We start from the raw sequence: 25,757 nt of genomic DNA on the forward strand, positions 1-25,757 counted from the left end.
GGTCCGCGCAGGAGCGCTGTGGGCCTCCATCAGGAGGAAGAAGATAATCCTTTTGGCTTGCGCCCAACAGCACTCTCTTTCTCCCCTCAGTCCTGGAGATGAGGCAGCGCAGATGTAATCTCATTCGTCAGATAAGACAACTTAGGTCCAGAAATATCAAATATCAAATACTTTGTCCAAACTCGTGCAGTAAGTCCGTAGAGGTGAGACTGGAGCCTAGGGCTTCTGATTCCTCTGGGTTCAATGAGACCAGGCCAGAACTTCAAGCCTTTTATTCCATTTTGGTAGGTTTGTATAAAAATACTCTATGTAGGAAAATAAATAGCAGCTGCCTTCCTTGTGGAGGCTTGGATTCCCTGGAGCTGAAGTCTTCTCCGAGCTGGGGGGGCTGCAGGTTGGCTCATCACAGAAGACTCTGGCACTCTCCTGCCATTCAGGAGGGGCCAGCAGAATGCCCTGGTTCGATCACTTGATGCTGCTGGCAGTGTGGGGCTGGATGAGTTCTTTAGTGTTCTAGGCTGGTAGAGGATCACCTGTCAAGAGCAGGATTGGGTGGACTAGAGGAAGAGGGCGATGAAGACTGTAGGTGTTCTCTGGAAGGGCTTGGGGGCTCTAGAGGACCTCGAGGGCTCTACAAAGTCCTTTTTGGTTGCCAGGAGTTCCCTCGCACAAATGGGAAATATTTTGTTTCTGATTTAGTGCAAATTCTGCTAGAGAAGCCAGCTCTGGAAAAACAGTGGGTAGCTTTGGTGCCCCAAGCTGACTCTCCGAGGACGTGGAATATGCCCAGTGTCATCTAGAGGGATGGAGAAGAGCCTGCTGGGATGGGCATGGGATACAGTCCAGACCAGCTGGACCAGTGGGTGGGGAGACATTGGCTAGAGTGGCACCCGCCGGTAGGGGGCTGGGGTGCCTCATAAGGCAAGGAGGGTGGGGGAGCCCAGAGGGTCAGAGGATGGGTCCCCGCTGCTGCTGCTACTCCTGCGATGGGCTGAGGCGCAGGGCTCAGGGGTGCTGGGGTAGGTGAAGACCGGACTAGGGGTGAAAGGAGTCAGGGAGGGTGTGGTCATGAGCGTGGGGGTGTGCAATGCTTCGGGTTCAAGCACGGGCCCCGAGGAAAGAGAGATACAAGGTACAGGGCGGGAAGGTGCTGGGGGGCTGCTGGTGCCGCCGGTACCGCCCGCGCCGCCAGTGTCGCACTCCGTGGCCCCTTCCGGGATTTTGCAGATAGGGCGGTGGGCTTCGAGCACCAGCTCCAGGCGCTCCTTCTGCTTCTGCAGCTCCTCAATCTCTCGCTGCAGACCGGACTTCTCGTCCTCCAGTTTATCGGTCTCCTGCGGAGGGTTAGGAGTGGAATTAGAAGATAAGGGCTGAATATGGCGTAGCCTCGGGAGGTGGTGGTAATTGGGGGAGGGGGTGGGTCTCCAGTGAGTCTGGACTACAACTCCCATGAGCCCTTGGGAGAAAAATGGGCTCGGCTCCCATCAGGCCCGGGAGCATCTTAGAAGGAGGTTGTCTGCCGAAGCTTTAACCCTCCTCTCCCTCTGATGGGAGTGAGATGGGCTGTAACTAATTTTTAATCGCTTTTCCCTCATCGTTTTCTGCGAAGGAGTGCTCCGACGGGAGCCTGGGGGAAGGGGCCTTCATATCCTGGTACCCTCTGGGACCCCTCAGGCTCTGGGGAGCCACGCCCCTCTGAGCTTCGGTAGACCGGGGCCTGGACACCCTCCGCGCCGGCCGGTGCTCACCGCCTGCAGGAAGTCGGTCAGTTCCTTCCTCCGATTCCTGCACTTGGCCGCCGCCAGCTTATTGCGCTCGCGCCTCACTCGACGGCGCTCCTCCTCCTCCGGGCTGATCTGGATGGGTAGAGGGAGTAGTGAGGTAGACCCTGGGCCACTGGTCGCCCGGCACTCGCCTTGTGGGGTGGCCCAGGGCTAGGACCCTGGGCGACGGTATGGCAGTGCAGCCCCCCTCTCCCACCGCGCTTCAGGGACCACACAGCACCGGGACAGGTTCCCCGAACTCGCGCTTTAGTGAGATTGAATTAATCAGATTTCCTCCTCGCACCCAGCTTTTTGCCTCGTCTGATTACTCTCAGAATGCCCCCCCCCCCCAACACCCACACACTCCACAAACCTTTACCCCTCTCCATCTCTCAGGACTCAACTGAGATACCCCCGCTCTTCCAAGAAGGTTTCTCTCTCATTTCCCACCCAGAAGTGGCCTTTCTTACTCCGAGCCCCTGGGGCCCAGCCGCTCTTTTTCAAAGGACCCTCATTCTTTTCAGTCTCTTGATAACCAAGTGTCCTCTTCCCCAGAGGCTGTGAGCACTAGGAGAGGTTGATGAGTGTTGCCGCTGAGTAAGATGTCTTTTATTAGGAACCTATTACATGCTGGTGTAGAGCTTTACACAGATTCTTAACCAAACTTCCCATGTAAGGAACTGAAGCCTGGAGAGGATGAATAACTCGTTTATGGTCCCAGAGCAGAAATTAAAACCCACTCACTCTGTTCCACATTGAGAGGGCAGGTGATGGAGACCACCTCCCCCAAAAGAACCCCACTTAGAGCTCACAGCCCCAGTCTAGGAGTCCCAGAAAATAAGAGCCCCATAAGCACAGGGCTGAAGAAGTCCAGGAGCCTGCCTTGGGCTCACAGCGTGGCCCTCTTCAGTTGGTCAAAAAGGTCTGTCTTAACTGCACATCTTTGCAAGAACCTGAACTCAGGTCAAGCTCCTTAATGTGCAAGCCTCACTCCACTACAGTCTCATGTACCAAAATGAAGGAGGAGCCGCTCCCTCTATCTCTTATTTATTTTGGCAAGCAACTGTATTTTATTTTATTTTTTTAGCACTGTGAAGGCAGGAGTCCCCAGCTCACTCTGCTTCGAGCCTGTTAGCTCTGGATGAGACAGTGTGGCTTGATGGTTAGGATCTCACTTTCTAGTTGGAAAGACCTGTCTCATTGCTCACTACTTGCATGATCTGGACAAGTGACGACCTCTGTGTGCCTTCATTTCCCAGCTGTAAAATGGAGAAAACCAGAGTGCTTTCCCCAGAGGCTTTTTGCAAAGATTAAATGAGACAGAGAGACTTAGACCCAGAGAGTAGCTGCAGAAAACCCTCCCCTTTCTGTTCTCTCCCAGCTCCATAGACGGCATGTGCTCACCATCCCCGTCCATGTCAGCGGGTAGAGACCCTCTCCCGTCCACCCACTTCTCCATCTGTTGCTCCACGTGTGCACCTTACATTCTCATCTTCATCCCTATTCTTGCTCTGCCAACCTCTCTACCCGGAATGTCTTTTCCTTCATCTCTATCTATGCAAATCCTACCCATCCTTCTAGGCTCCAGAAAGCTTTCCCTGATCTAGAAGTGACCTCTTTGCCCTCTGGATCACCCCAGGGGCTCCTATTACTTTCTGCCTTGACCAGGAGTCACCAATGGCCTTACCTCCCCACCTCCCCCCTTTCTAAGCCCATGTGCCTTCGGCCGAGAACTTGTCCTCTGCCCCTCAGCACCCCTGTGGGCATCTGCACCAGCACAATGCCTCTGCTACGTACCTGTTCACAGGGCCTGCGTCGCACCCCTGGAGGTGGCCCTAGGGCCCGGATGACTCCTGGCCGGGGCTGTGGGGGGCTGTACGGGGGGTAGGCCAGAGGCCTGGGGTAGCTGCTGGGTCCGAGGAAGTGAGGCTGCACCATCCACTGCAGCTCCTGGCTGCCACTCACAGCATGGACACTTGGCACGAGGTGGAACTTCTGAGGGACGGGACATGGAAAGCCAGGGATGAGGTCTGTGTAGAGTGAGGGGCCGCTGCTGGGCAGAAACCACACCGCCGTCCACCCTCAGTGCAGCTGTTGGTTCTGAGAGACCGGAAAGAGCACAGCCTGACAGAGAGACTGACTTGGTGACCAGTCTCTTGCTTACGAGCTGTGTGACTTCGGGCAAGTCTCATAACCTTGCTGTGCTTTCATTCCCCTATCAGAACCAATACTTATAAAGTATGGATTCCAGGCACCATCCCAACCACTTGACAAATTACTGACTCATCTAATTTGCACAACAGTGTCTTCATTTTCAGACAGGAAGACAGTTGTCCACAGACACATAGCCAGTAAGGGGGAAGTGGCCCAGGCGTACTCCTGTATTCTGCCTGAATCCCATCTGTACAAAGAGGAGAATTCTGGCTCCTATCTCCAAGGCTGGCTGGGCAAGAGAATGGGCATGACAGGGCCTGGGAAGTGGCCGGTGCCCAGTGCATGGGGCTGTGGTGGGCAAGAGCCACTGGCCTGGGCTGAGGCTGTCCCAGTTAACTCTTAGCTCAGCCCCTTACTGGCTGTGACTCGGAACAAGCTATTTAACCTCCATCTTTGTTTTTAATATGGTTGTAGGTGAGGATTATGGCATCTCATTGATGCGAAGAGATGCCCTTTAGTAGCTCTGAAATCACAGTTCACTTGGCAGCTTTAGAAAAATTTACTGGCACAAAATAATGGTGGGCTCTCAACTCAGTGAATTCTTAGATTCAATGAAACCTCCCCGAACCATACGGGCTGCACTGTAAGCGTTCCGTGTATTACCTGCCAAGATTTTCCTTCAGCCAAAAATCTGAGAAAAGGGTTGAGATGGGGATTCAGTTTTGGGGAGGACTTGGGGCTGGGCCTTGGCGCCCAGGCCTTCGGGAAGCTCGCCACAAGCCCAGGCAAGTCCAGACAGCGGTGTCCCCTGCCCAGCGCTGCGGGCCCAGTGGCCCGGTGACCCCAGTTCCGGGACTGAGGCACTGCCCTCGGCATCTCCCGCTCCCGAGTAGTCGGGCCCCGGGCTGCTGCGGGCCAGGAAGGGAGGGGCGCCCCGGGTGAGTCAGCCACCGTGACTCGGCCGCTGTGACTCGGCGGAACGGACGCCGCTCCTTCCCTCCCCTAACGACACGTGCGCGCTGCCCCTCGACAGGAAGTGGGCACCTGCAGCCACCCAAGTCCCCCCAGCCTGCAGCGGGGCGCCGTTTGGTGCCGACAGTCGGGAGACGCGGGAGCTGCCCGCTGCAACACCCCGCGCACTTCCCGGCATCTCGCAGCCTCCTCCGGCCCCAGCCTGTAAATTAGAGGCGGAGAACCAGTCTCCCGGAGTCCAGCAGGCTCCACTGCTCCGAGAAAGGAACGGGGACTTGGCGACAGGGTACAGACAGACAAACGGGCACAGAGAAGGTCACAGACAGTGTCGAGGATTCCCGGTCTGTCGGAGGTAGCCTGCCGCTGGATGTCGCCCCCCTCCTGTGTGGGGACTTATCGGCGTCAGCTCAGGCTCCGGATCCCGGGGGATTTAGTCCGCGATGGATCAGACCCTCTGCTCCTGTCCGAGCTGGGACTAATCCCGGACTAAGGGGCGCCTTTCTGACGCGGACAGGACGAAGAAATCAGTCGTGGACGGGAGGAAAGAAAGAAGGTAACAGAGACAACAGGACAGATAGACAGTAGACAGCGAAGGGAAAGGGGGCAAGACAGAGGGGACGTTCGCAGCTCTTTGTCGCGCCTGCCGCGCGCGTTCCCCTGGGCTGTGGGGGAAACGTGCCTCTAGACGCGGGAGAATCCGCGGCCACGGCCACGGCCCAGATCCAGTCCCCACTCCTGTTCGCGGCCCCAGTCCCAGAGTGTGCGGAGTCGACCGCAGTGTCCCAGGCGCTGTCCACCCGGGAACCCCAGGCGTCGGGTCCCTCTCACCTGCTGGCCTGAAGTGGGGGGCTGCGCCGGGCCGCCGTACGCACCGCCGGCCCCGGAGCTCGGTCCGGGTTCCCCGAAGTCTCGGAACATGCCCTGGCTGGCTGCTTCGTGGGGTCCGCGTCGCCGGCTTGGGTTCTGACTCACTTGCTCCTCGCGGAGTCTTTTCTTTTTATGAATGAAAAGTTCTCGGGCTGAACCACTTCGATTGGGAGGGGGGAGCGGGCGATTTTCAACGGCGCTGGACACCTCAGGGCTCCACCTCCCCAGACGCTCCGCCTTTTGCCAATCCGCACTGAATTTGTCTACGCCTCCTACAGTCCAGTGACCGCCTTGTCGTGGGGAAAGGGACGGACCTGGAGTCCCCCAGGACAGCGGCGGGTCAGCCCCTTCTGACGTAGTTGCCCATACATGGTGCAATTTCCTCGCCGCGCCCAGGTGGAGCCGAGGATTCCCCCGCGGATTTACGCACCTGTAAGCGGCTGGGCGCCGCACCCCGCCCGCGAGCCCAGGCTTTGGACCGGCCTTCCCATGCGCAGGCGCGGAGCCCACTCATCGCCGGATCCGGCCTCAGTGTTGGCATTCGTCAGAGGGCACGAAAGACTCACACCTTGTGGCGGGTGGGAGGTTGGAATGATGAATGAGAAAGGGGTCTGCAAACAGTAAAGTGGATTATAAATGTGATTGTGCTGGTTATTATTTTATTTACGGGGTGTTTACGTCGTACTTAACTGCCGTCCAAGGCTTCACACCTGCTGGCATTGTTTTAAGGTTCAGGTATACTAAAAAGTGGGTAAATGATAAACCAGGGTTACCGAAGGGTGGTCTATTTTAAACGTTTACGATGGACAAGTTAATGGTTTCGACTACCCACAAATACAAGGTGACTCGATTGTGCTACTCCTGGGATAATTTCAGAAGTTATAACAAGTTTTGATTCAGAGCCTCCATAAGCGGTTAAGAGACTGCGGAGTCGGCCATGGGACGCATTTGTCCTATGCTCTGTTAAATGCCATCTTCTTTAAATACTGTCACCGCTCCTTGGGGCTCTGTGGTCACCAGCCTTATTTGGAGATGTGCCAAATTTCAACAACTAAAGCCAACACCGTGGGGAGTTGGTACCATGGTCCTCCCCATTTTACAGATGGGGGAACTAAGGCTGAGGTATGTTGAGAAGAAGTGCCTAATGTCACAAAGCAAGGGGCTGAAGCAGGTTGCCAAATCAGGGCCGTGGGAGCTCCAAACCCACGCTCAGACAAGATTTCTCCAAGTCCTCCCACGCGCTTTTTTTTTTTTACCAGTGCAGAATGTCAGTGCTGAGAGGACCACCCCAAAGCTTCTGGGCTTCTTCCCATTCTACAGATGGGAGAACTAAGGCCCAGCGGGAGTAAGGGGCTGCCGGTGTCCCACAACTACAGAGAGAGAGCTGGGCTCTCCTGCTTTCCACGGCTACCTCCGTTTGGCCAGCTCCAGTATTGTCATCAAGGAAGGAAGAGTTTGGGGAAAAACAGGGTCCTGGGCTGCCCTTCCTTGGGGACTGAGGCCAGGGGTCTGTGGGTGCACTCAGGGCTCAGAGACACAAAGCTAGGTGGTATAGCTCAGCGGTAGAGCATTTGACTGCAGAGATATAAAGCCAGCTTGGCCCTGGGCTTCCAGTCCCAGAGCTACCATTTTCTGTCTCTATGACCCTGGGTGGGTCACCTTCCCTTTGAGTCCCAGTCCCAGTGGGAATAATTGAGCCTCCTGCTGACCTCATGGGGTTGCTATAGGATCAAATGAGATCATAAATGTGAAAGTGCTTTGTAAGCTGTAGCGTGCTGTGCACTCAGAAGGTGGTTCCCAGCTCGGTGCCTCTCCCTTACCCTTGTTCTACTCGAGGCTTGTCTTTCTCTAAAAAGAAAAGAAGCTAACAGCGGTTTACCAGGCTGAGAAATATAGAGGTGAGAGAGACAGAGGGAGAGAGAGAGAGAGAGATTTGAGCCAGTGTGATCCGTGGAAAAGAACATGCCTGCTGGAATCAGACAGTTCCAGGTTCTGGAGTTTGAATTCTGGTTTGGCTGCTCACCAGCTATATGACCTCGATGAGACACACCATCTCTCAGAGCCTCTGTAAAATGGAAACATAATGATGACTACATCTCAGGGTTGTTCAAGAATAGAAATAAAATAATATCACATGTTTAGCCCTGCATATAGCAAGAACTTGACGAAGAGCAAAAACAAATACACGTGTTAATACAAAGTTCCAGAAGCGGGAGCCCTTGGGGTTCTGATCACAGGCTAAGGCAATCACGCAGCACACACACACACACTAACTGATGTTTGAACTCTTTGGCTGAGCCCAGGTTGGATGGGTCAAGGTGACAAAGGTGGCCAGGTGGTGGCACATGTGAGGACTGATGCAGATCAGCCGTGATGGCATACACCCACCTGATCCAGAAACACCACCCTGTCCCACTTGCCCAGCATCCTGGGGGCAGGGACAGAGCAAGGCCTCCGATTTCAAATCAGTGTGTGTGTGTGTGTGTGTGTGTGTGTGTGTGTGTGATTACATGGTTTTCTGAAAGTCCCTTCTTGCTCTAACCGTTGGTGGAGCCACAAGGAGGTCCTTTCAGAGGCAGCACATTCCAAGCTCCTCAGTCATTAACTCCTGCTTCGTGGCTGCAGTAACGTTCCTGGCCCCTGACCTCACCAGCTCCCACCCAGGGAGGCCAGGCGTGATTCCCAAGGGGCCACTGTGATTGCAGGAGTCTGGGGGCCCGGAGGTCTGAGACACCAGGGCACTGACCCCTGGCACCCTGTGTGAGCCTGGCTCAGTCACCACCTTCTCTGAGCCCCAGAGAATGCCCATCTCTTGGGGTTGCAGGGAGGAAAAGGAGGTAATGGATGAGTGTGCTTGGCACCCAGCAAGCTCTGTCAGTGCCCCCAGGCTGTAGGAGGGGATGTTTATGTGTTTCATTTTCCACTCACTTATTATTTTTTTAAAGATGTGTTTATTTATTGGAGGGGGAGCAAGAGAGATTGTGGGGGTGGGCAGAGGGAGAGAGAGAAATCCTCCAGCTGACTCCCCACTGAGCCTGGAGCCCGGCTCAGGCTCAATCCCAGGACCCTGAGATCATGACCTGAACTGAAATCAAGAGTCGGACACTTAACCTACTGTCACCCAGGCACCCCTCCATTCACTTTTTTTTCTTCAAGGTTTTATTTATTTCAAAGAGAGAGAGAGAGAGAAAACAAGCAGGGAGGGGGATAGAGGTAGAGGGAGAAACGGGCTCCTCTCTAAGCAGGAGCCCGATGTGGGACGCGATCCTAGGACCCTGGGATCATGACCTGAGCTGAGGGCAGCTGCTTAACCCACTGAGCCACCCAGGTGCCCCTCCATTCACTTTTTAAAGCGAAGTTTATTTATTTTATAAACAGGGTTGAAATTTACATAACATACAATTAACCATTTTGAGCGTAGACTTCAATAGAATTCTGTGCACTCACAGTGTTGTGCAACCACCACTTCTCCCTAGTTTTCAAAACTTTTTTATTATTCCGAAAATCATCCCATCCCTCTAAAGAAATCAGTCCCAGGGTGTCTGGGTGGCTCAGTGGGTTGAGCCTCTGCCTTCAGCTCAGGTCATGGTCTCAAGGACTGGGATCGAACCCTGCATCCGGCTCTCTGCTCAGTGAGGAGCCTGCCTCCCCTTCTCTCTCTCTCTGCCTACCTCTCTGCTTCCTTGTGATCTCCCTCTTCGTTAAATAAATAAATAAATAAATAAATGAAATCCTTAAAAAAAAAAAATTACTCCCAATCCCCATCTCCTGGGAAACACAAATCCTCTTTCTGTCTCTGTGGATTTGCCTATTTTGTACATCTCATATAAATGGAATCATACAATATGTGACCTTCTGCATCCGGTTTCTTTCACTTAGCATAGTGTTTTCCAGGCTCATTTATGTTGTAGTATGTGTCAATACTCTGTTCTTTTTTTTATTGTTGAATAATATTCTATTGTATGGATATACCACTATTTATTTATTCATAAGTTGATGGATATTTGAATGTTTCTCCTTTTGGGATATTATGACTAATGGTGCTATAGACATTTGTGTACAAGTTTTTGTGTGGACAGATGTCTCATTGATCTTGGGAATGTACCTAAGAGTAGAACTGCTGGCTCATATGGTAATTCTCCGTTTCACCTTGTGAAAAACTGCCAGACTGTTTTACAAAGTGGTTGGACCATTTTACATTCATACTGGCGGGTATAAGAAGCTTCTAATTTGCCCACATCCTTGCCAACATTTATTATTTCCGTTTTTGAAATGAAAGACATCCTAGAGGGTGTGACATGGTATCTTGGTTTTTTTTTTTAAGATTTTATTTATTTATTTATTTATTTATTTAACAAACAGAGATCATAAGTAGGCAGAGAGGCAGGCATAGTGAGAAAGGGAAGCAGACTCCCCACTGAGTAGAGAGCCTGATGCGGTGCCCCATCCCAGGACAAGGATCATGACCTGAGCCAAAGGCAGAAGCTAAATGAGCCACCCAGGCACTCCTGGTATCTTGTGTTTTAATTTGCATTTCCTTAATAACAGATCATGTCCCTTAATGATGAATATTTTTTCATGTGCTTTTTTGCTATTTATATATATTTTAGGAACAAATGTCTATTTGAATCCTTTGTCCATTTCTATTTTTTTTAAGTTGGCTCCATGCCCAATGTGGGGCTCAAACTCATAACCCCGAGATGAAGAATCCCATGTTCTACAGACTGAGCCAGTCAGACACCCCTAGTTGGTGGGGTTTTGTGTGTGTGTGTGTGTGTGTGTGTGTGTGTGTGTGGTTGTTGCATTATAAGAGTTCTTCCTCTATTCTGGCTAGCAAACCCTTACGAAAATATTATCTGTAGCTATTTTCTCCCAGTCTGTAGGTTGTCTTTTCACATTTTTCATAATGTCTTTTAATGCACAAAAGTTTTTCTTTTTAAAGATTTTATTTATTTATTTGATAGACAGAGATCACAAGTAGGCAGAGAGGCAGGCAGGGAGAGAGGAGGAAGCAGGCTCCCTGATGAGCAGGGAGCCTGATGCGGGGCTCAATCCCAGGACCCTGAGACCATGACCTGAGCTGAAGGCAGAGGCTTTAACTCACTGAGCCACCCAGGTGCTCCTGCACAAAAGTTTTTAAATTTTTTATGAAATCCAATTGTTTTTTCTTTTGTTGCTCATTCTTCCAAGGTCAGAGCTATGAATCCACTGCCAAATTTGAACATCTACCCCTATGTTTTATAATTCTGTTCTTATATTTAGGTTCCTGGCTGAAATGAGGTTTGATACACATCTAGTGAAGTGTACTTATCCAATATGTTCAGCTCATGCATGTAACCCCGTGCAGCTACTGCCCTCATTACGATAGAGGACATTTCTAGCAGTTTCCAAGCTCCTTGTGCCCACCCCATCCCCCTCAGTCTCCACTCCCCACCCATGGGTACCGCTCTTCTGACTTCTAGCATCATCGATGACTTTTGCCTGTTCTTCATATAAATGGATGTGTCCTTTGGTGGCCGATCACACTCTGTTCTCCAGGATAAGTGCCTAGGGGTGGAATTATTGGGTCACAGGGTACATGAACATTTGCCTTTGATTTTCTCCAACAGTCCTTCCAGAGTGGTTGGACCATTTTACCTGCCACCAGCAGTGGGCAAGAGTTCTAGCCCCCCCCTCCCCCACCTGGAGGTGACATCTTAGCTCACTTTGACATTTCTTTCCCTTGGTTCTGGCCCTATCCTCTCCTGGACACTCTCCACAGCCTCCAGCCAGGCTCCTTCCTCTCCATTTCCCACCCCGGCAGCCTGAGGAACTCTTTTAATATTCTGACCATTTCGCTCTCAGACTTGGACCCTTCTGAACACTGGCACCTTTTGAATTCTATGCAGGAGGACCGAGGCCTGGAAAGGAGCCTGCTGTTCTTTTAGGTTGATTGTGGGGTTCGTAGGGCCATGAGGATAACACTAGGCTCACACTCATCAAGCTCTTACGAACCGTTTAAAGTAATGTATTAATCCTCACAACCATCCTGTAGAGATCGCTAATAATGTTATACCCAGTTTACAGATTAGAGAATGGAGGCCCAGGGGAAATTAAGCAACTTGCTCAAAGCCACGCAGTGAGGAAATGGTGCAGCCAGGATTTGAACCCAAGTAGTCAGTCTCGAGTGCCTGTTAGTCCTTCCCGCCTCGCGCTCCTCGCTCACTTCACTGCCTTGTTAGTCTGCCCTTTGAAACGGGCCAGAACCTTTAACATGGCATTCCAGGTCCTTCCAGAGGTAGGCTGCCTGCCTAGGCTCTACCCACTTACACGATGTGCCCCAAACTTGCTGCTGAACGGAGCCTCTTGCCTTCACACAGGCTGTTCCCTGGGCCCAAGATGCCCCTCCTCCCCCCACCCCACCCCAACCCGGCCAAGCCTCTAGCATTCTGCAGGTCTCTGTTTCTCCACCGCTTCCTCAGGAGGCCTTCAGTGAGTCCCTAACCAAGGTTGAATTCCTCATGTGACGCGGTCCCATAGCACCCTGCAGGATTCCTTTTTTCTTTTTTTTTTTAACCTGCTCTGCATAACTATAACATATTTTATATTTAAAATTTTTTTGTTTAAAGATTTCATTTATTTATTTGACAGAGAGAGAACACAGGGAGAGAGGGAACACAAGCAGAGGGAATGGGAGGGGGGAAGCAGGTTTCCCACTGAGCAGGGAGCCCGATGCGGGACTCGATCCCAGGACCATGGGATCATGACCTGGGCCGAAGGCGAATGCTTAACGACTGAGGCACCCAGGCACCCCATCTTTAAAATATTTTAAATATTCTGTGTTTGGGGGGATTTTCTAGATATTATTTTAAGTTATTTTATTATTTTATTTTTTAAAGATTTTGTTTATTTATTTGAGAGAGAGAGTGAAGGCAGGAGCAGGGGAGAGGGAGCAGCAGACTCCCTGCTGAGCCGGGAGCCCAACGATTGAAGGTAGATGCAGGCCAAAAAAAAAAAAAAAAATCAACTTCGTTGAACTCTATTTTGCATCAAAAACATGTATTGGTCAGTTGTTTGACCATCTTAGACACCCGTGTGAGCATGTCCTAATGAAGATACAGAACATTTCCATCCCCTCCCGCCCAGAAAGTTCTCTCTTGCCTCTTTGCAGGTCCCCCACCCTCGCTGAACGTCCCTTATCTCAGTTCTATTGCCACAGATCAGTTCTGTCTCTGGCCTCCTGTGTGAGCTCTTTTCTGGCCACCGTCTGTCTTGCACCATGATGCCGAGACTCCCCCGGATGCGTGGCGCATCCTTTTGATGGCTGGGTCCGACCCCATTGCGTGATGGACCAGTTTCTGTATCCATTCTCCTGAATGAACTCTGAATATAAAGTCAAGTGGAGCCGGCTGTGGGGGAGGTAGAGATGATTAAAGACTTGGTCTTGGCCCCAGGGCACCGACAGCTTCAAGAGGTGATCAGACACTGAGGAAAACAGCTGGAAAACTGCCTGGGCTGTTTCCACCTGGGCAGTAGGTGGGCAATGCTGGGGGCAGGAGCGGGAGAGCACCAGGGGCCGGAGAGGAACCCCCAGGACAGAAGGATTCTTTCCCACTGGGGGAGGGCAGGCTTCCCGGCAGGGGTGTATTTGAAGCTGGGGCAGCTGTTCCTGGGGTTGGAGTTGGTGGGCACAAAGGCCTGGGTTGGGGGGCGAAGAGAGGGGAAGCCCAGGGACTCTGAGGTCCAGAGCGCGTGGTGGAATCTGTGTTGGGTTGTGAGTGGGAGGGGTGGGCAGAGCCAGGCCAAAGCCAGGGTCCTTGAATGCCCGCCTGCCCGAGGAATTTGACTTGGGCTGGAAGACAGGGGGACAACTGAGTGGTGTTTGAACATGGAAGTGACTTGTGCCCTGTTCTCTGAGGCTGGAATCCAGGGTAGAGGGGGCTGGAGTCCCTTGTGGGGAGGTCTTCTGGGCCTGGCCCTCTAGACTCTCAAAGTCAGAGCTGGTCATGCAGTGGGCCCCGGGCCAGCAAGAGGGTGAGGTATGAGGAGGGCTGGGCTGCTGTGTCCAGGGCCTGGGTATCACCCTATCCGTTCCCCAGGTGCCCATGGAGCACGCACAAGTGCCTGTCCCTCTGCTGTCCTTTGAGGCTCATGTCACCTTGCCGCAGACTCATCCCTCTGAAGCAGAGGAGGACCCTGAGGCTCCAGAGAAGGAAAGGGATGGATTAAGCGGGAGTCAGGGACTGGGCTACCATGTCCCCACTCTTGTCCTGGGGTTCCCTCCCCCACCAGCTACCTCTCCAGCCCAGGGCACCCTGGAGAGCATCAAAGACCTGGTCCCCACTGCCTGCATTTCCGATCTGTTCTGCAACCTCAGACCAGCTCCTTTTCCTCTGGGACCCTCAGTTTTCTCTTCTTACAGATGAGTAATTGACACACTGTGGGCCCTGGAACCAGAAGTTTCTGTGGAGACCCACCTGGGGGAGGGGGAGGGCAGGACAGACCCCCGGGTCCCTCACCCCTGTTCCAACCTGCACAGCTTGGGGAAGCAGTAGTGGACAACCACCAGAGCTCTGGAGTCAGGTGGCCTGGGTTTGAGCCCCAGCTCGGCCGCTTTCTGGCTGTGTGATCCAGGCCATTCTCTTAACTTCCCTATGCCCTCACTCTCCTCTTTGTGAAAATAATATAATGATTGTACCTGCTTTTCAGGGTTGTTGGGGAGTAAATGAGATTAGGTGTGGATGGCACTTAGCAGAGGACTGGTTTCTTGTAGAAGGGTTCAGGGCGTGTTCGCAATTTCTTGCTGTCAAGTTTTGTGCCACGTGGACCATTCCGTCTGCACGGGGGGCATCAAGGGTCCTGCTGTCAGTACTCAGAACTGCTCTGCCTGCTCAGCCTAGCCCCTTAGGTTCTTGGAGCAGCTCCTGCTCCCTGCACACCTAAGCCCCGGGTAGTTAGGACCTGTCACCAAGTTCTTGGGCTCTCCTCACCCTCTGGGACCTGGGGCTTACCCCCACCCCTGGGCTCCAGGTTGCCAGTCCCTGCTCCAGGCCAGGAGGGGGATGAAACGCTCATCCTGGGATAAAAGGCTGGCAGACCTAGGCTGGGCCAATAAACCACCCCACCCTCGCTGGGAGGACCTCTGGGCATCCATGTAAACTGAGTCATGGGGGGCCAGGGGGGTGAGTCATGCGGCCTGTGAGTGGGAGCCAGATGGGGCAGAACATGCCTATGGAGGGCCTTTGGCCATGCCTCATAAAGCCACAACTCTCAGGGACCCTCTGACACCCAGCAGGACTCCAGCCTGCTGGGGCTGAGGGGCAGGGGTCTAGAGGTTGGGCTCTAAGCTCACAAGCCAGCGCCTGTGTGCTCCTTCCTGCGTGAGCGTGTCTGTGCGGCGCAGGGAGGGGAGTGAGGCTGGCAGACCGGAAAGGGAGGCTCTGGCTCTGGCTCTGGAGGAAAGGATGGGGGTTTGGAAAGGAGTCAAAGCCCTAAGAGAGGAAGATTTTGGCGGGAATGCATCTCTGCCCTCTCCTGGCCTCTGGGGGTTTGGCTGATTTCTTTTTCTCCTCTGCAGGACAAGCTTTCTCTTTTTAGCCTGGGAGGAGCCAGGGCCCAGTGGGTGACATGTCTGTCCTCTAGAGTCCCCAGGAGCCAGAGACGCTCAGTGACACCTCAGTCACTAAGCTCCCTGCCGCAGGGGTACGTAGGAGCACTCTGGGGAGTTGTGGAGGCTGCTAGAGCGTTCCTAACCTTGACCGTGGCCAAGTTACTTTACCCCTCTTCTGGCTGCAGTTCCCTCCTCCGTAAACCGAGGGCTGTGAGGACCAAAATGCATTAATGTGTGCAAACTGCTTGGAGGAGCGCCAGGTACCGCCTAGGTCATGTGCCCGTTTGTTCTTACTATCTGAGCCCCAGCGTCCTCAACTAAATAAATGGGAGCGGGGAGGGGGTGAGAGGCACCCCTTGTTGGGCCATTGCTTTGGATTCAGTCTCTGACGTCATTCCCTGGGAAGCTGCCTCTCGTCCCCCACCCCACTGCCTGCTGACCCTGTCCCTCTGTCCTGCGGTGCGGGGGGAGGTCACAAGGGAGAATGGGTTCAGTGGGTTGCCGGGCTGTGTGCCCTCAGGTGACCCCCTCAGTGTCTCGGGGATGCGCGTCAGAGAAGTGGGGAGTTTCCCTTCCCGAATGAATCAGCTTTGTGACCCAAGCCTCGTCCCTGCCAGGGCCCCTCCCAGCAGGCGGGAGTGGGGTGCAGTTGCCCTGCTGGGAAAATCCCCCAGACCTCACCAAAACCCGGGCTGAAACTTTCTCCCAACTCAGCTGTTTCCTGTCTTCCCTACCCCAGCTGAAATCAGGGGTCGGGTAGATATTCTCCCATCCCCCAGCCAGCCCCTCTAGAGCCGCCTCCCTGGTGTCTGGGGTACACAGGACACGGGAGTGGGAGGAGGTAGATTGTGTGTGTGTGGGGGGGGTCTCCTTTCCCGGGCCTCAGTCATCCTTTATGTGGTTTTATAAAAGAGGACTGAGCATAGGGGTTTGTCCAAGTTTAGTCAGCCTAGCCCATCCTGGGCCTGGGCTGTTTCTTTGCTCCAAACAGGGCAGAATCCCCTGGCAGCCCGAGGGGGGCGATCTTGGGGAGCTCCTGGTCTGGTAGGGAAGTGGTCCTTCCCCTAGGCCTGGGAGACGGGCGAGCCTTCCTGCCCAGGTAGGCTTAGTCATTGTACTCTCTGGGTCTCAGTTTCTCCATCAGTCAAATAGGAATCTTAAGTCTTGGCCCAGTCTGTTCTCCCCGGCAGTTCTGAGAACCCACTTTGTGTGCTTTACAGGTCAGGTCCCAAGTCCTGGCTGGGGCTGGTTTGCCTTAGCAGCAGCCCCTCATTCCGATGGCGCTTTCCTGCAGTGGCGGCTCAGTCATGCCGTCAGGGTAGAACGGCCTGGATTCAAACCTTAGTTCTGCCCCTTACAGCTTTGTAACCTGGAACCAATCACTGAACCACTTTGGGCCTCAGTTTCCTCGATGGCAAAACGGCAATAATAACAGAGCCACGTGAGACTTTGAGGAGAGGATGGAGGGAAACATTCAGCACAGTGCCTGGCTCTTGTTATGAGCAGAGGAAACTGGCCCGGAGACAGAGAGTGACTTTCATTCACTCATTCACTTCTTCGATGTGTATCTGGCACTTGTGCTCGGCCAGGTCCTATGCTGGACCCTGTAGACCCCCTGCGGGACAAAGTGGAGCCATTGTCCTTGTGGGGGGGGGCACACAGATGAGAGCCGCAGTGGGGTGGGTGTTATGGGAGCCTGGGGTGTGGATGAATGAGGAAGGAGAAATCTCTGGGAGGAGGGGCTGTGAGGTGTGAGGTGTGTTTCGCCAGGAAAGCACGGGAGGGTCAGGCACACCAAATGGAGGGCATGAGCAAGGCACCAAAGCGAGAATGACCAGCATGACTGCAAGAAAACAGGCAGCTGTTTGCTTCTGGAGCAAGAAGGGTGAAGCAGAGAGTGGAGCGGAGGAGTCCGGGGGAACAGGCAGGGCTGGAATCGGATTGAAATCTGGATTCGGATTTTAGTTGATTTATGGAGAGGTTGCTCCGGTCAAGCACTGTGCTAGGCTCTTGGGACAGGGCTGAGATTTTGGATGCTGTTCTTGCTTTCCCTAAGCCCGCCAGTCTAGGCACGCGGCTCGGGGACCAAGGGAGATGGCATCAAACGAGTGATTACATAAGTAACCGCCCGACCCTTGCTGAACGACAGGTGTTCAAGCAGAAGGAACAGCCTGAGACCCAGGGCTGCGTGCCAAGGGGTGAAGGAAGTGCCAGTTGGTTCCAGTGGGGTGAGCACAGGCGGGAAGGGGCACCTGAGGAGAGCTGGGGCTCGGCAGGGGTCTAGGGTCATGGCTGCTTCGGGAGAGTGGACTCCAGATTGCAGGCTATGGGGAACCATGGAAGGGCTTTGAGTAGGAGAGGGGCACAGGTAGCTCTGCAATGGAGCTGGCTGCAGGCCGATAGATGGGGTCAGTCGGAGAGAATGGGGCCGCGGAGGCAAACTGCGGTGGTGTGGGAGGGAGAGTGAGGGCTGGGCTAAGGCAAGGCCATGAGGATGGAAGAGAGAGGGTTTGTGAAATGCTCAGGAAATGTTAGGAAAGGACCATCAGATGCTGTTGATACCACCTGGGCTGCTTTGTGGGACCCATCAGGGCCTGGCAGAACCCCCCCCCCCCGAGCCCTGGCCCAATTTGGTCAAGTGCAAAGCATTGCTTGTCTGAGGGATGCAGGGTAACGGGGCTCCAAATCAGAGACCACCTGGGACTTCCCAGGGCTGGGCTGAGGCAACTCAGGCCTGGGGAAACTCGGGGTGAGGAGGAAGCTGGGGAGGGGGCTGAGGCAGCATCTCATGACTCACCCACTTCCACCCAGTCAGCCCGGTGGCATCTCCGCTCCCCTGTTCCAAATTCCAATTTGGTGAGGCTGCTGGAGGCTGAGTCAGCTCCGGCACGGCACGAGAGCAGCGTCCCAAGGGGCTCCTTGCCAGAAACCCTGGCCCCCAACCAAGGCCAGGGCCAGGCTCCCAGACTACAGTAGCCTCAGCCGAACGGTGCTGCCGACGATCATGTGAGTGACTGTGCCTTGGGGGTTGTGAAGAACTCACAGTGGGTGAGGCCCTGGGTAACAGTCCAAGGAGGAGGCAGAGGCCGGGGGCTAAGTCCTCCTCTGCTCAGCTCACCACACGACTCTGGGAGATTTTCTTTTCCCTCTTGGCCTCTACTTCCTTGACCACACAAGGGGACCCACATTTCCTAAGCAGTTTATGAGACTTAAATAAGACATATGAAGTGCTTTGCAAACTGCCCTGTGGCCCAGGATAGTCAGAGTGGGAGGAGTGAGGCAAAACGTGAGAAAGTCCGGAGTCCCTTACAGCTGTGCAGGCTGCTTACCGCGTAAGAAGTCCAACCTAGGCTGTCGAAATCTAGCCCGTCCTCTGCTCACCGGGCTGTATTCCCTAACCTAGAAATGCTAGGACCAAGAGGGTACCCTGCCCTAACTGACACAAATACACCCAGTAGGGCCCAGTAGTAGCTCCTCAGACTTTGCTGGCTCAAGCCCCTAGATTTATGGGAAACCACTAAGAAACCGATTCTGATTCTTGGAATGGAGGAGAAGCAGGACTGGTTTTGCAGAGGCTCCCAGAGAGGCTCCCAGCCTTGGCAGGGAGATGAATCTTATTACTGGGGAGCAGTTAGGGGTTCCCAGGTAGGGTAGAGAAGAAGTCTCTCCTGGTCCTGCCTCTCTCCAGAAACCAAAGCAGGCAACCAGTATTTTAAAAAACACTCAAGACACGGACCCAAACTGGGTTTTATTGAAATGCCAGGAGCAGGCACATGTCAAAGTAGTAAAGGAAGGAAGGAAAGAAGGAAGGAAGGTGGTGCAGGCTGTGAGGTGGCGGGGGAGGGGCGGGCCCCATGTCCATGGCCCTGGCATCCCCCCTCTCTGCCAAGGGCTGAGTGGGTACAATTACCCAACACCCCCCCCCCCCCCAAGATAGCATGCTTAGGCCTGCAGGGCCTTTGCCCCCTGGACTGTGAAGGCTCCAAGAGGGACCGGAAGCACTCATTTTTGTCTCTTGTGAGGGAGGAGAAGGAAAGGTTTCAGAAGGAGAGGTACAGCCGGGGATGAGGGTGGCCGGGGCAGGCTCTCCTCCTGGGAATCTGTACCCAGTCTGCGGTCCTGGATGACAGAGGGAAGCAGCAGTGAAAAGAGCTGAGGGTCCGGCCCTCAGGGAGCCAGAGCCTCCAGCTGGTGGGGACTTGAGTCAGCCCTGAACAGAGGGCACGAGTTCAAGGGAATCGAAGACGCAGGCAGTTCCCGGTTGGCCGACTGACTGACGCAGTCCTCAGAGCTGGGGGGCTCAAATTCCGTGGGACAAAGAGGAGGAAGACGGGAGAATCCATCCCTAGCAGGGAGGGGGGACGAAGGGGGCAGAAGGTGGTCTCCCCTGACTGGCCGAATTAGGTCAGTTCCACATTGTTGGCGCGGTCCAGCACACGGGAGCCACGGGTACTGCCCCCCAACTGAAAACGGCTCTCGTAGAGTGTGGGGCAGAGGTGCCAGCGGTTGGCTCGGTAGATGCCCAGGTAGGTGTAGACGTCAGGCTTGTAGGTGAGCAGACACTTGATGCCTGCCGCACGGATGGCCGCATCCGCCTCTAGCACACCCAAGCGGTCCGTGAAGTCATCCGTGTAAACACAGATGACTTGGCGCCCCCCCTCCCTGGCCCGTGGGCTCACCTTGGCCACCTGAAGCCGGCCCTCCACCACAGCCCGAGCAATGCCGGCCCAGGCGTGGTCCAGCTTGAAGCCAGGTGCCAGGTGTATCAGCCACTTGCCAGAGAGCACGTGATGGGTGATGGCCAGCTGGCGTAGGGTGCTCGGTGTGATGGGCCGCCCACTGGTCTGCAGAGCTTCCCAGGCTGCCTGCAGGCCCTGCACATCACCGGAGTTGGGGACGTAGCCCTGCCCATATGCCGCAATCCAGCCCACAGGCTCAGAGTTGGGCGAGCCAGGGTCTCCATAGCGAGTAACTTGGGAGGGTGGGTACTTGGCCAACCACGCATCCAGCTCGGCGGCAGGTGTGGTGCGGGCATCAAACACCAGCCAGGGGTCCATGTCCGCTGCCATGGCCTCCGCGGCCAGGTGCTCAGCAGTGAAGCCATCCTCACGGCCGCCTGGAGAGTCTTCCTCCTCCATCTCTTCACCAGGCTCCATCCTGCTATGGAGGAACCGAGTTAGGGCAGGCCCAGGACACATCTACAGCTTGGCTGGGCCCTAGCAGGTGCGGCCAATGAGCTAAACTCTGTGGCCTTGAGCGAGATTTAAGGTCCCATGCCTCAGTTGCCTCATCTCTACAGCTGACAACTCTTCTGTCCCCTAGAGCTGTCGAGCCTTAAACACCCGAGGCAGAATAAGGGCTCCATAAAGGCTGTTGCTCAGCTCATTATCACTCTCCCTGATGCACAGACCAAAAACTGAGGCTCAGAGAGAAGGGACTTACCCAAGGTCACACCTGCAGTGAGTGACAGGGCCGAAATGTGAATTCAGGTAGGGAAGCAAACAGCCCAGCTACACCTCCTGGCCCTGCCAATAACTGGCAGGAATCCAGAGCACTAGGATTTAACGAAGGGAAGCAAAGAAGCGCACGTTCGCGCAGCATCGAGTAAGGCCCAGTAGGGCCAGACCCTCGAGGATGGCGCTGTCGGGTCCACCTGAAGACAAGCAGGCTGAGGCCCAGAAAGAGGAGTGCCCGGTCCAAGGCCAATGGGGCGGTAGCCGGACTGGAACCCAGGCTTGTTAGAGCCTAGGAGAGCGCCAGCCTCGGGCCAGCCGCGCCCGCCGCCATTAGCGCCCACATCCTGAGCCGCGCCCCCGCCCAGCCCTGCCCCGTCCCGCAGCCCCGCCGTCACCTTCGGCCTTCGCCGCGCTCGGCGCCGGCCCAGCCCCGCGCCCTGTTCCGCTCCTGCCGGGGCTCTGCGCCGCCGCCGCTGCCACTGCCGCTGCCGCCGCCGCCGCCACCGCCGCGCCCCGCCCCCGCCACGGCCGCCGCCGCCGCCATCTTAGCGCCCGCCGTCTCAACAACAACTTTATAGACAAGCGCAGCACGGGGCGGGGCCACCGGGCCGGTCGGCCGCGCCACGGGGCGGGGCCTGAGTGGGGAGGGGCTGACCCCCGGGGGCGGGGCCGGGGTCCGGGGGCGGGGCTAACGTTCGTTCTCCTAAGCTTGGGGGGCCGGCGGGAGTGGCGGTCCGGTCCGGGATCGTCGCGCACCGCCGGGGAGGCTCCAAGGGGAGGGCTCTCCGGCCCTGAGAGCGGCGTGCTGACCGGCGGCGCTAGGACCTCGTGGGGAGCGGCGGGGGCGGAGCAGGCGGCACCAGGACCCGGGGGAACCGCGACAGGCGGGCGGCGAGCAGGCCCGGGGGCCGGGAAGCTGCGGACGGCGGCGCTGGGCTCGGTGCGGCGAGAGAGGCCCTGAGATGCCGAGCAAGAAGAAAAAGTATAACGCGCGGTTCCCGCCGGTGAGCACGTGGCCAGGCCCGGGAGGAGCAGGCCGGGCTCCCGGGAGGCTCGGGCCCAAGCCGGGCTGGGTGGGGGGGCGGGCGCGTCGCGGTGTTCGGGGACACGGACGCCCCGCCCCCTTCCGTGCTCTCCCGGCGTCGGGGGGCCCCCCGCCCCCTTTCTCCCGGATACCCTCTCTCATCCCCCCGCCCCAGCACCCCTTTCTGGGATGGAGGTGACAGGGTCCGAGTTTTCTGCCCCCTTCCCAGGCGCGGATCAAGAAGATCATGCAAACTGACGAAGAGATCGGGAAGGTGGCAGCGGCGGTGCCTGTCATCATCTGTATCCTGTCGGGGCCTGGCCAGGTTGAGGGACGTGGGGTAGGGAGGAAGCCCGGGGTCGCCTTCTTTAGGCTGGGGATCCCCCACCCGTATTCTCCTTGACGCTCCTCAGCGCGGGCGCTTGAGCTGTTCCTGGAGTCCCTGTTGAAGAAGGCTTGCCAGGTGACCCAGTCCCGAAATGCCAAGACCATGACCACATCCCACCTGTGAGTGGCCCGGAGCTGGTCGGGCCCAGTGGGACCCTGCCCCAGGAGGTCACACACTTAGGGGAGGTGGGAGGCTGCTGAGAGACCAGCAGTGCCTCAGACACTGGTGGGTATGAACTGGGGGAGGACGGGCTGGGCGCTCTAGCCTAATGGGAAGGTCCCTTAGTGGAGATGGGGTGGAGGTTTTCCAGGCTCCGTTCTCCTGACATCCAAAGACCCTTACTGTCCCTTCTTGCTGAGGGCCCGGATATCTGGGGCCCCCCCTGAATGCCATCTTCTCTCCACCGCTTCCAGGAAGCAGTGCATTGAGCTGGAGCAGCAGTTTGACTTCTTGAAGGACCTGGTGGCCTCTGTGCCTGACATGCAGGGAGACGGGGAAGACAACCACATGGACGGGGACAAGGGTACCCGCAGGTGGGGAGCCAGGGCCAGGGGTTCAGGCAAGGAAGGCCAAGGCCACCCGGGTTGGGGGTGGTTGGGGGGTGGTCAGGGAGTGCTGAGATCTCTGGGCAGATGGACTGTTCCTTCCCGAAGGGGCCGGAAGCCTGGCAGCGGTGGCCGGAAGAATGGTGGGATGGGGAGCAAAAGCAAGGACAAGAAGCTGTCAGGGACGGACTCGGAGCAGGAGGTGAGTGAGGCTCCCCCAGCCCCCTGCCCTACCCTGTGGTGTGGAGAGGGCGGTCTTCTGTCAGGCCTTGTTGGCTGGACACCTGGTCCCGTCCTCACTTGGGCTCTTTTGTAAACTGGGCCGGTAAAGGTTAGGCTGTTGGAGCTCAGTCTTCTGTCCTTGCCACTCCCGAGGGTCTAGGCTCTCCAGGGATGAGCTCGTGCTTTTCTTGTCATCTCTGCCCCTTGCCTTGCTCCCAGGATGACTCTGACGACACAGACACGGATGGGGAAGAGGAGACATCACAGGCTCCAGCCCAGGCCAGCCATCCCCCTGCCCACTTTCAGAGGTAAGCACCTCAGGGGCAAGAGAGGGGGAGGACAGATCTGGAGGACAGGAGGGGAGGAACTGAGGAGGGCTTAAATGCAGGAGACTGCTCTCAGAAGGTCTCCTCCCTGACCCGCATCCAGCCCCACTGAGCATGTGACCTGTTCTAGGTCCTTCCCTTCTCTGGGCTTGGCCACCCCCTGGTACACAGGGCCACGGGCTCCGTGCTGGCGGGGGTGAGGCAGGGCTCGGTGGGCAGAAATGGGCACCAGAGAGGGGCCTGATCTTTCTCTCCTGCTTTCTGCCCTGCAGCCCCCCGACACCCTTCATGCCTTTCACCTCGACTCTGCCTCTGCCCCCAGCCCCCCCGGGCCCCTCGGCGCCTGACGCAGAGGACGAAGAGGACTATGACTCCTAGCGCCCTCTGCCCCCCAGGCCACACCCCCTTTTAGTTGGTTTTAGTTGCTCTGGGGGGGGGAGAGAAGATAGAGCTGTTCTTAAATTTATTAAAAAATTAATAATAAAAGGGAACACCCGTGTCTGTCCCAGCCTGCGTCAAGGGCTCCGTGGCCACCTTCCTGTCCATCCACCTGCTTTCCCTGTGCTGAGCTGAGGCCAAGAGCGGTGGCGGGCAGGGCAGCTGCTGAGTGAAAGGAGGGTCCAGAGGCCCCGGTTCGGTCAGGGCGGGAGCAGGGGTGCTGGCGGAAGGAAGGTGGGCAGAGTGGTGGTGTAGGGCTGGAGCCAGGGGTGCTGGTTACTCTGGGGGACGACCTGTTCCGTTGTGCCATGGGACCCTGGTGAGGCTCCTCTTTCTCTGAGCCTCTTCTGCCCCTTCTGAACTGCTGCAGAGGGACAGATTGGACAAATAACGGGAAAAGGCCTTGCAGACCACAGAGCTCCGTGCCTGATACAGTGAAGGGCACAGGGGAAGGGCCGTGGGAGCAGAGGTAGGTCGGACTGTCGAGGGCTCAAAGATCCCCTTTCAAGCAGGACAGTGACCCAGGTAGTCAGTCCGCCCCCATTTCTGAGCAGACCCTGGGACCGAAGGCAGATGTTTGCCCTCAGGGAGCCGGGGCTGGTGAGGCCGTCGGGAGACACGGTGGCCAACGGGCAGACTCGAGGTGTGTGTCATCAGTAGACTCACGGGTGCCTGGAGCTCACCGGCTAGGGGGCAGAGAGGGAGGGAACCCTTAGGGACTGTCAGCTTGCTTTCTGCAGCGACTTGGGCAGGGGCCCTTTTCCAGCTGGAGGACCCAGAGAAAGCGAGGTTAGGGTCAGGACCCCAAGTTGGGCTGTGGGGAGTTTTGGGCGCCGTGAAGCTACCAAGGGGAGACATCGAATGGGCTGTGGAATGTTGGAGGCCTGGAGACAGACGTGTGAGCCTTGAGAGGAAGCGACCCAGCCCCAGGGAGAGAGGGGAGGGCCTGGGCAGGCCACCAAAGGACACAGAAGAGCAGCCACACCCAGCACCCTTGGGAGCCACAGGTGGTGCCCGTCCAGGTGTGTCTGGGAGGAGGGAGAGGTCAGCTGTCCCAGCAGCTCACAGGCTTTAGGGAACGCTTGGTGGTGGCTGATGGCCCGGAGCAGGAGGTGAGAAGCCGAGGCGAGGGGAAACGAGCCTCAGGGCTGAGAAGCAGAGGCTAGAGCCGTGGCTCAGAACGAGGACAGAGACGGTTTTGGGTTTTGTTTTCTAAGTTAGCGGAAACCCAGGCCGTGGGGAAGGAGGGACTGACGGATGGGAGGGAGACTGAGGCAGGGAGGCGAGCTGGCCTGAGGCTGACCCCCGCCTGGCCAGGGCGAGGGAGAGGACGCTGAGTGGGTGTGGCAGGGACACTGAGGTATTCAGTTTTGGTGCAACAGTGGGACTTCTTTGGGGCACAGGAGGCCGGGTGCCAGGCGTGGATGGGCCCGGGCACCCAGAGCCAGGGGGTCACCCTGGTCCTGTCCTGCCATCTTTTGGGGAGCATCTCTCTTGTGCTCACCCTATAATGAGCACCTCTCCCTGAGGTGGACAGGTGGGGACATTGCAGCACACCCTGGCCCCTGTGTGAGGGGTGGAGGCCGGGTCATGGCCCTAGCAGGCCAGTCAGCGGCCCTGACCCTTGGGACTCAGGGTGGACTGTTGGGGAAGGGTCTTGACAAGACAGTCAGCTTTGCCATGGCAGCCGGAGGCGGCAGGGAGCCCTTTCCGGAGTCCTGGTGAGGGTGACAGTGGCCACGCTGGGTAGCAAAGCTGACAGAACGTAGATTGGGCGCTGCCGGCAGCTGGTTCCCATCCCGACGGGTGATCCTGACTGAGAAGGAAGCCAGCGCTGGAGACCCAGGAGCCTCAGAGAGACCCATTTCTGATGATCCCAGGACCCGGTCTTGCCTGAACCCCGTCTACCTTAGACTTCCTCATCACGTGAGCCAATAAACATTGTCCGCCCTCAAAGCCAGTTGGCTTTCGGTCACTTGTGACTGCAAGAGCTCTGGTGGCAGGGACCACGAA

General features: G+C 56.2%; 3 protein-coding genes and 1 long non-coding RNA gene across 7 annotated transcripts; 1 reads left to right on the forward strand and 3 right to left on the reverse strand.

Moving 5' to 3' along the window:
• Positions 1-257: 257 nt before the first annotated feature.
• On the reverse strand, positions 258-6,397 carry FOSL1 (FOS like 1, AP-1 transcription factor subunit). The gene is made up of 4 exons (XM_082748562.1): positions 5,718-6,397; positions 3,561-3,758; positions 1,749-1,856; positions 258-1,334 (listed from the first exon to the last, which is right to left on the reverse strand). The coding sequence occupies exons 1-4, from the start codon at positions 5,805-5,807 to the stop codon at positions 915-917; spliced, it is 816 nt and encodes a 271-aa protein (XP_082604688.1). The 5' UTR covers positions 5,808-6,397; the 3' UTR covers positions 258-914.
• Positions 6,398-12,777: 6,380 nt separating this feature from the next.
• Positions 12,778-19,053, reverse strand: LOC309873291. Its single transcript, XR_014316268.1, has 2 exons — positions 18,143-19,053; positions 12,778-13,144 (listed from the first exon to the last, which is right to left on the reverse strand). It is a non-coding gene; the product is annotated as an uncharacterized lncRNA (long non-coding RNA).
• A 25-nt stretch (positions 19,054-19,078) lies between these two features.
• Positions 19,079-21,360, reverse strand: LOC309873268 (UPF0696 protein C11orf68 homolog). Of its 3 annotated transcripts, none has more exons than XM_082748553.1 (2): positions 21,197-21,360; positions 19,079-20,502 (listed from the first exon to the last, which is right to left on the reverse strand). In XM_082748553.1, the coding sequence occupies exons 1-2, from the start codon at positions 21,343-21,345 to the stop codon at positions 19,746-19,748; spliced, it is 906 nt and encodes a 301-aa protein (XP_082604679.1). In that variant the 5' UTR covers positions 21,346-21,360; the 3' UTR covers positions 19,079-19,745. The 3 variants fall into 3 exon arrangements, with proteins under 3 accessions (XP_082604679.1, XP_082604678.1, XP_082604680.1); XM_082748552.1 differs by having other exon boundaries at positions 19,079-20,505; XM_082748554.1 differs by lacking the exon at positions 21,197-21,360 and adding an exon at positions 20,788-21,137 and having other exon boundaries at positions 19,079-20,505.
• A 119-nt stretch (positions 21,361-21,479) lies between these two features.
• Positions 21,480-23,797, forward strand: DRAP1 (DR1 associated protein 1). Of its 2 annotated transcripts, none has more exons than XM_082748570.1 (7): positions 21,480-21,805; positions 22,055-22,127; positions 22,239-22,332; positions 22,627-22,746; positions 22,846-22,960; positions 23,200-23,288; positions 23,579-23,797. In XM_082748570.1, exons 1-7 carry the CDS (start codon positions 21,764-21,766, stop codon positions 23,682-23,684), a joined length of 639 nt encoding a protein of 212 aa, XP_082604696.1. In that variant the 5' UTR covers positions 21,480-21,763; the 3' UTR covers positions 23,685-23,797. The 2 variants fall into 2 exon arrangements, with proteins under 2 accessions (XP_082604696.1, XP_082604697.1); XM_082748571.1 differs by having other exon boundaries at positions 22,867-22,960.
• Positions 23,798-25,757: the final 1,960 nt, after the last annotated feature.

This window comes from Mustela nivalis, assembly GCF_964662115.1.
Source record: "Mustela nivalis genome assembly, chromosome: 9".
Classification (NCBI taxonomy): domain Eukaryota; kingdom Metazoa; phylum Chordata; class Mammalia; order Carnivora; family Mustelidae; genus Mustela; species Mustela nivalis.

Bases quoted from the DNA above. Each gene is read 5' to 3' on its own strand.
- FOSL1 (XM_082748562.1), bottom strand. From the start codon at position 5,807: ATGTTCCGAGACTTCGGGGAACCCGGACCGAGCTCCGGGGCCGGCGGT. The intron at 1,857-3,560 runs GTACGTAGCAGA...CTACCCATCCAG, and splicing joins GACGCAGGCCCTGTGAACAG to ATCAGCCCGGAGGAGGAGGA. The intron at 1,335-1,748 runs GTGAGCACCGGC...AACCCTCCGCAG, and splicing joins TGACCGACTTCCTGCAGGCG to GAGACCGATAAACTGGAGGA.
- LOC309873268 (XM_082748552.1), bottom strand. From the start codon at position 21,345: ATGGCGGCGGCGGCGGCCGTGGCGGGGGCGGGGCGCGGCGGTGGCGGC. The intron at 20,506-21,196 runs GTGACGGCGGGG...GTTCCTCCATAG, and splicing joins GAGCGCGGCGAAGGCCGAAG to CAGGATGGAGCCTGGTGAAG.
- DRAP1 (XM_082748570.1), top strand. From the start codon at position 21,764: ATGCCGAGCAAGAAGAAAAAGTATAACGCGCGGTTCCCGCCG. The intron at 21,806-22,054 runs GTGAGCACGTGG...CCCCCTTCCCAG, and splicing joins ATAACGCGCGGTTCCCGCCG to GCGCGGATCAAGAAGATCAT. The intron at 22,747-22,845 runs GTGGGGAGCCAG...ATCTCTGGGCAG, and splicing joins GGGGACAAGGGTACCCGCAG to ATGGACTGTTCCTTCCCGAA.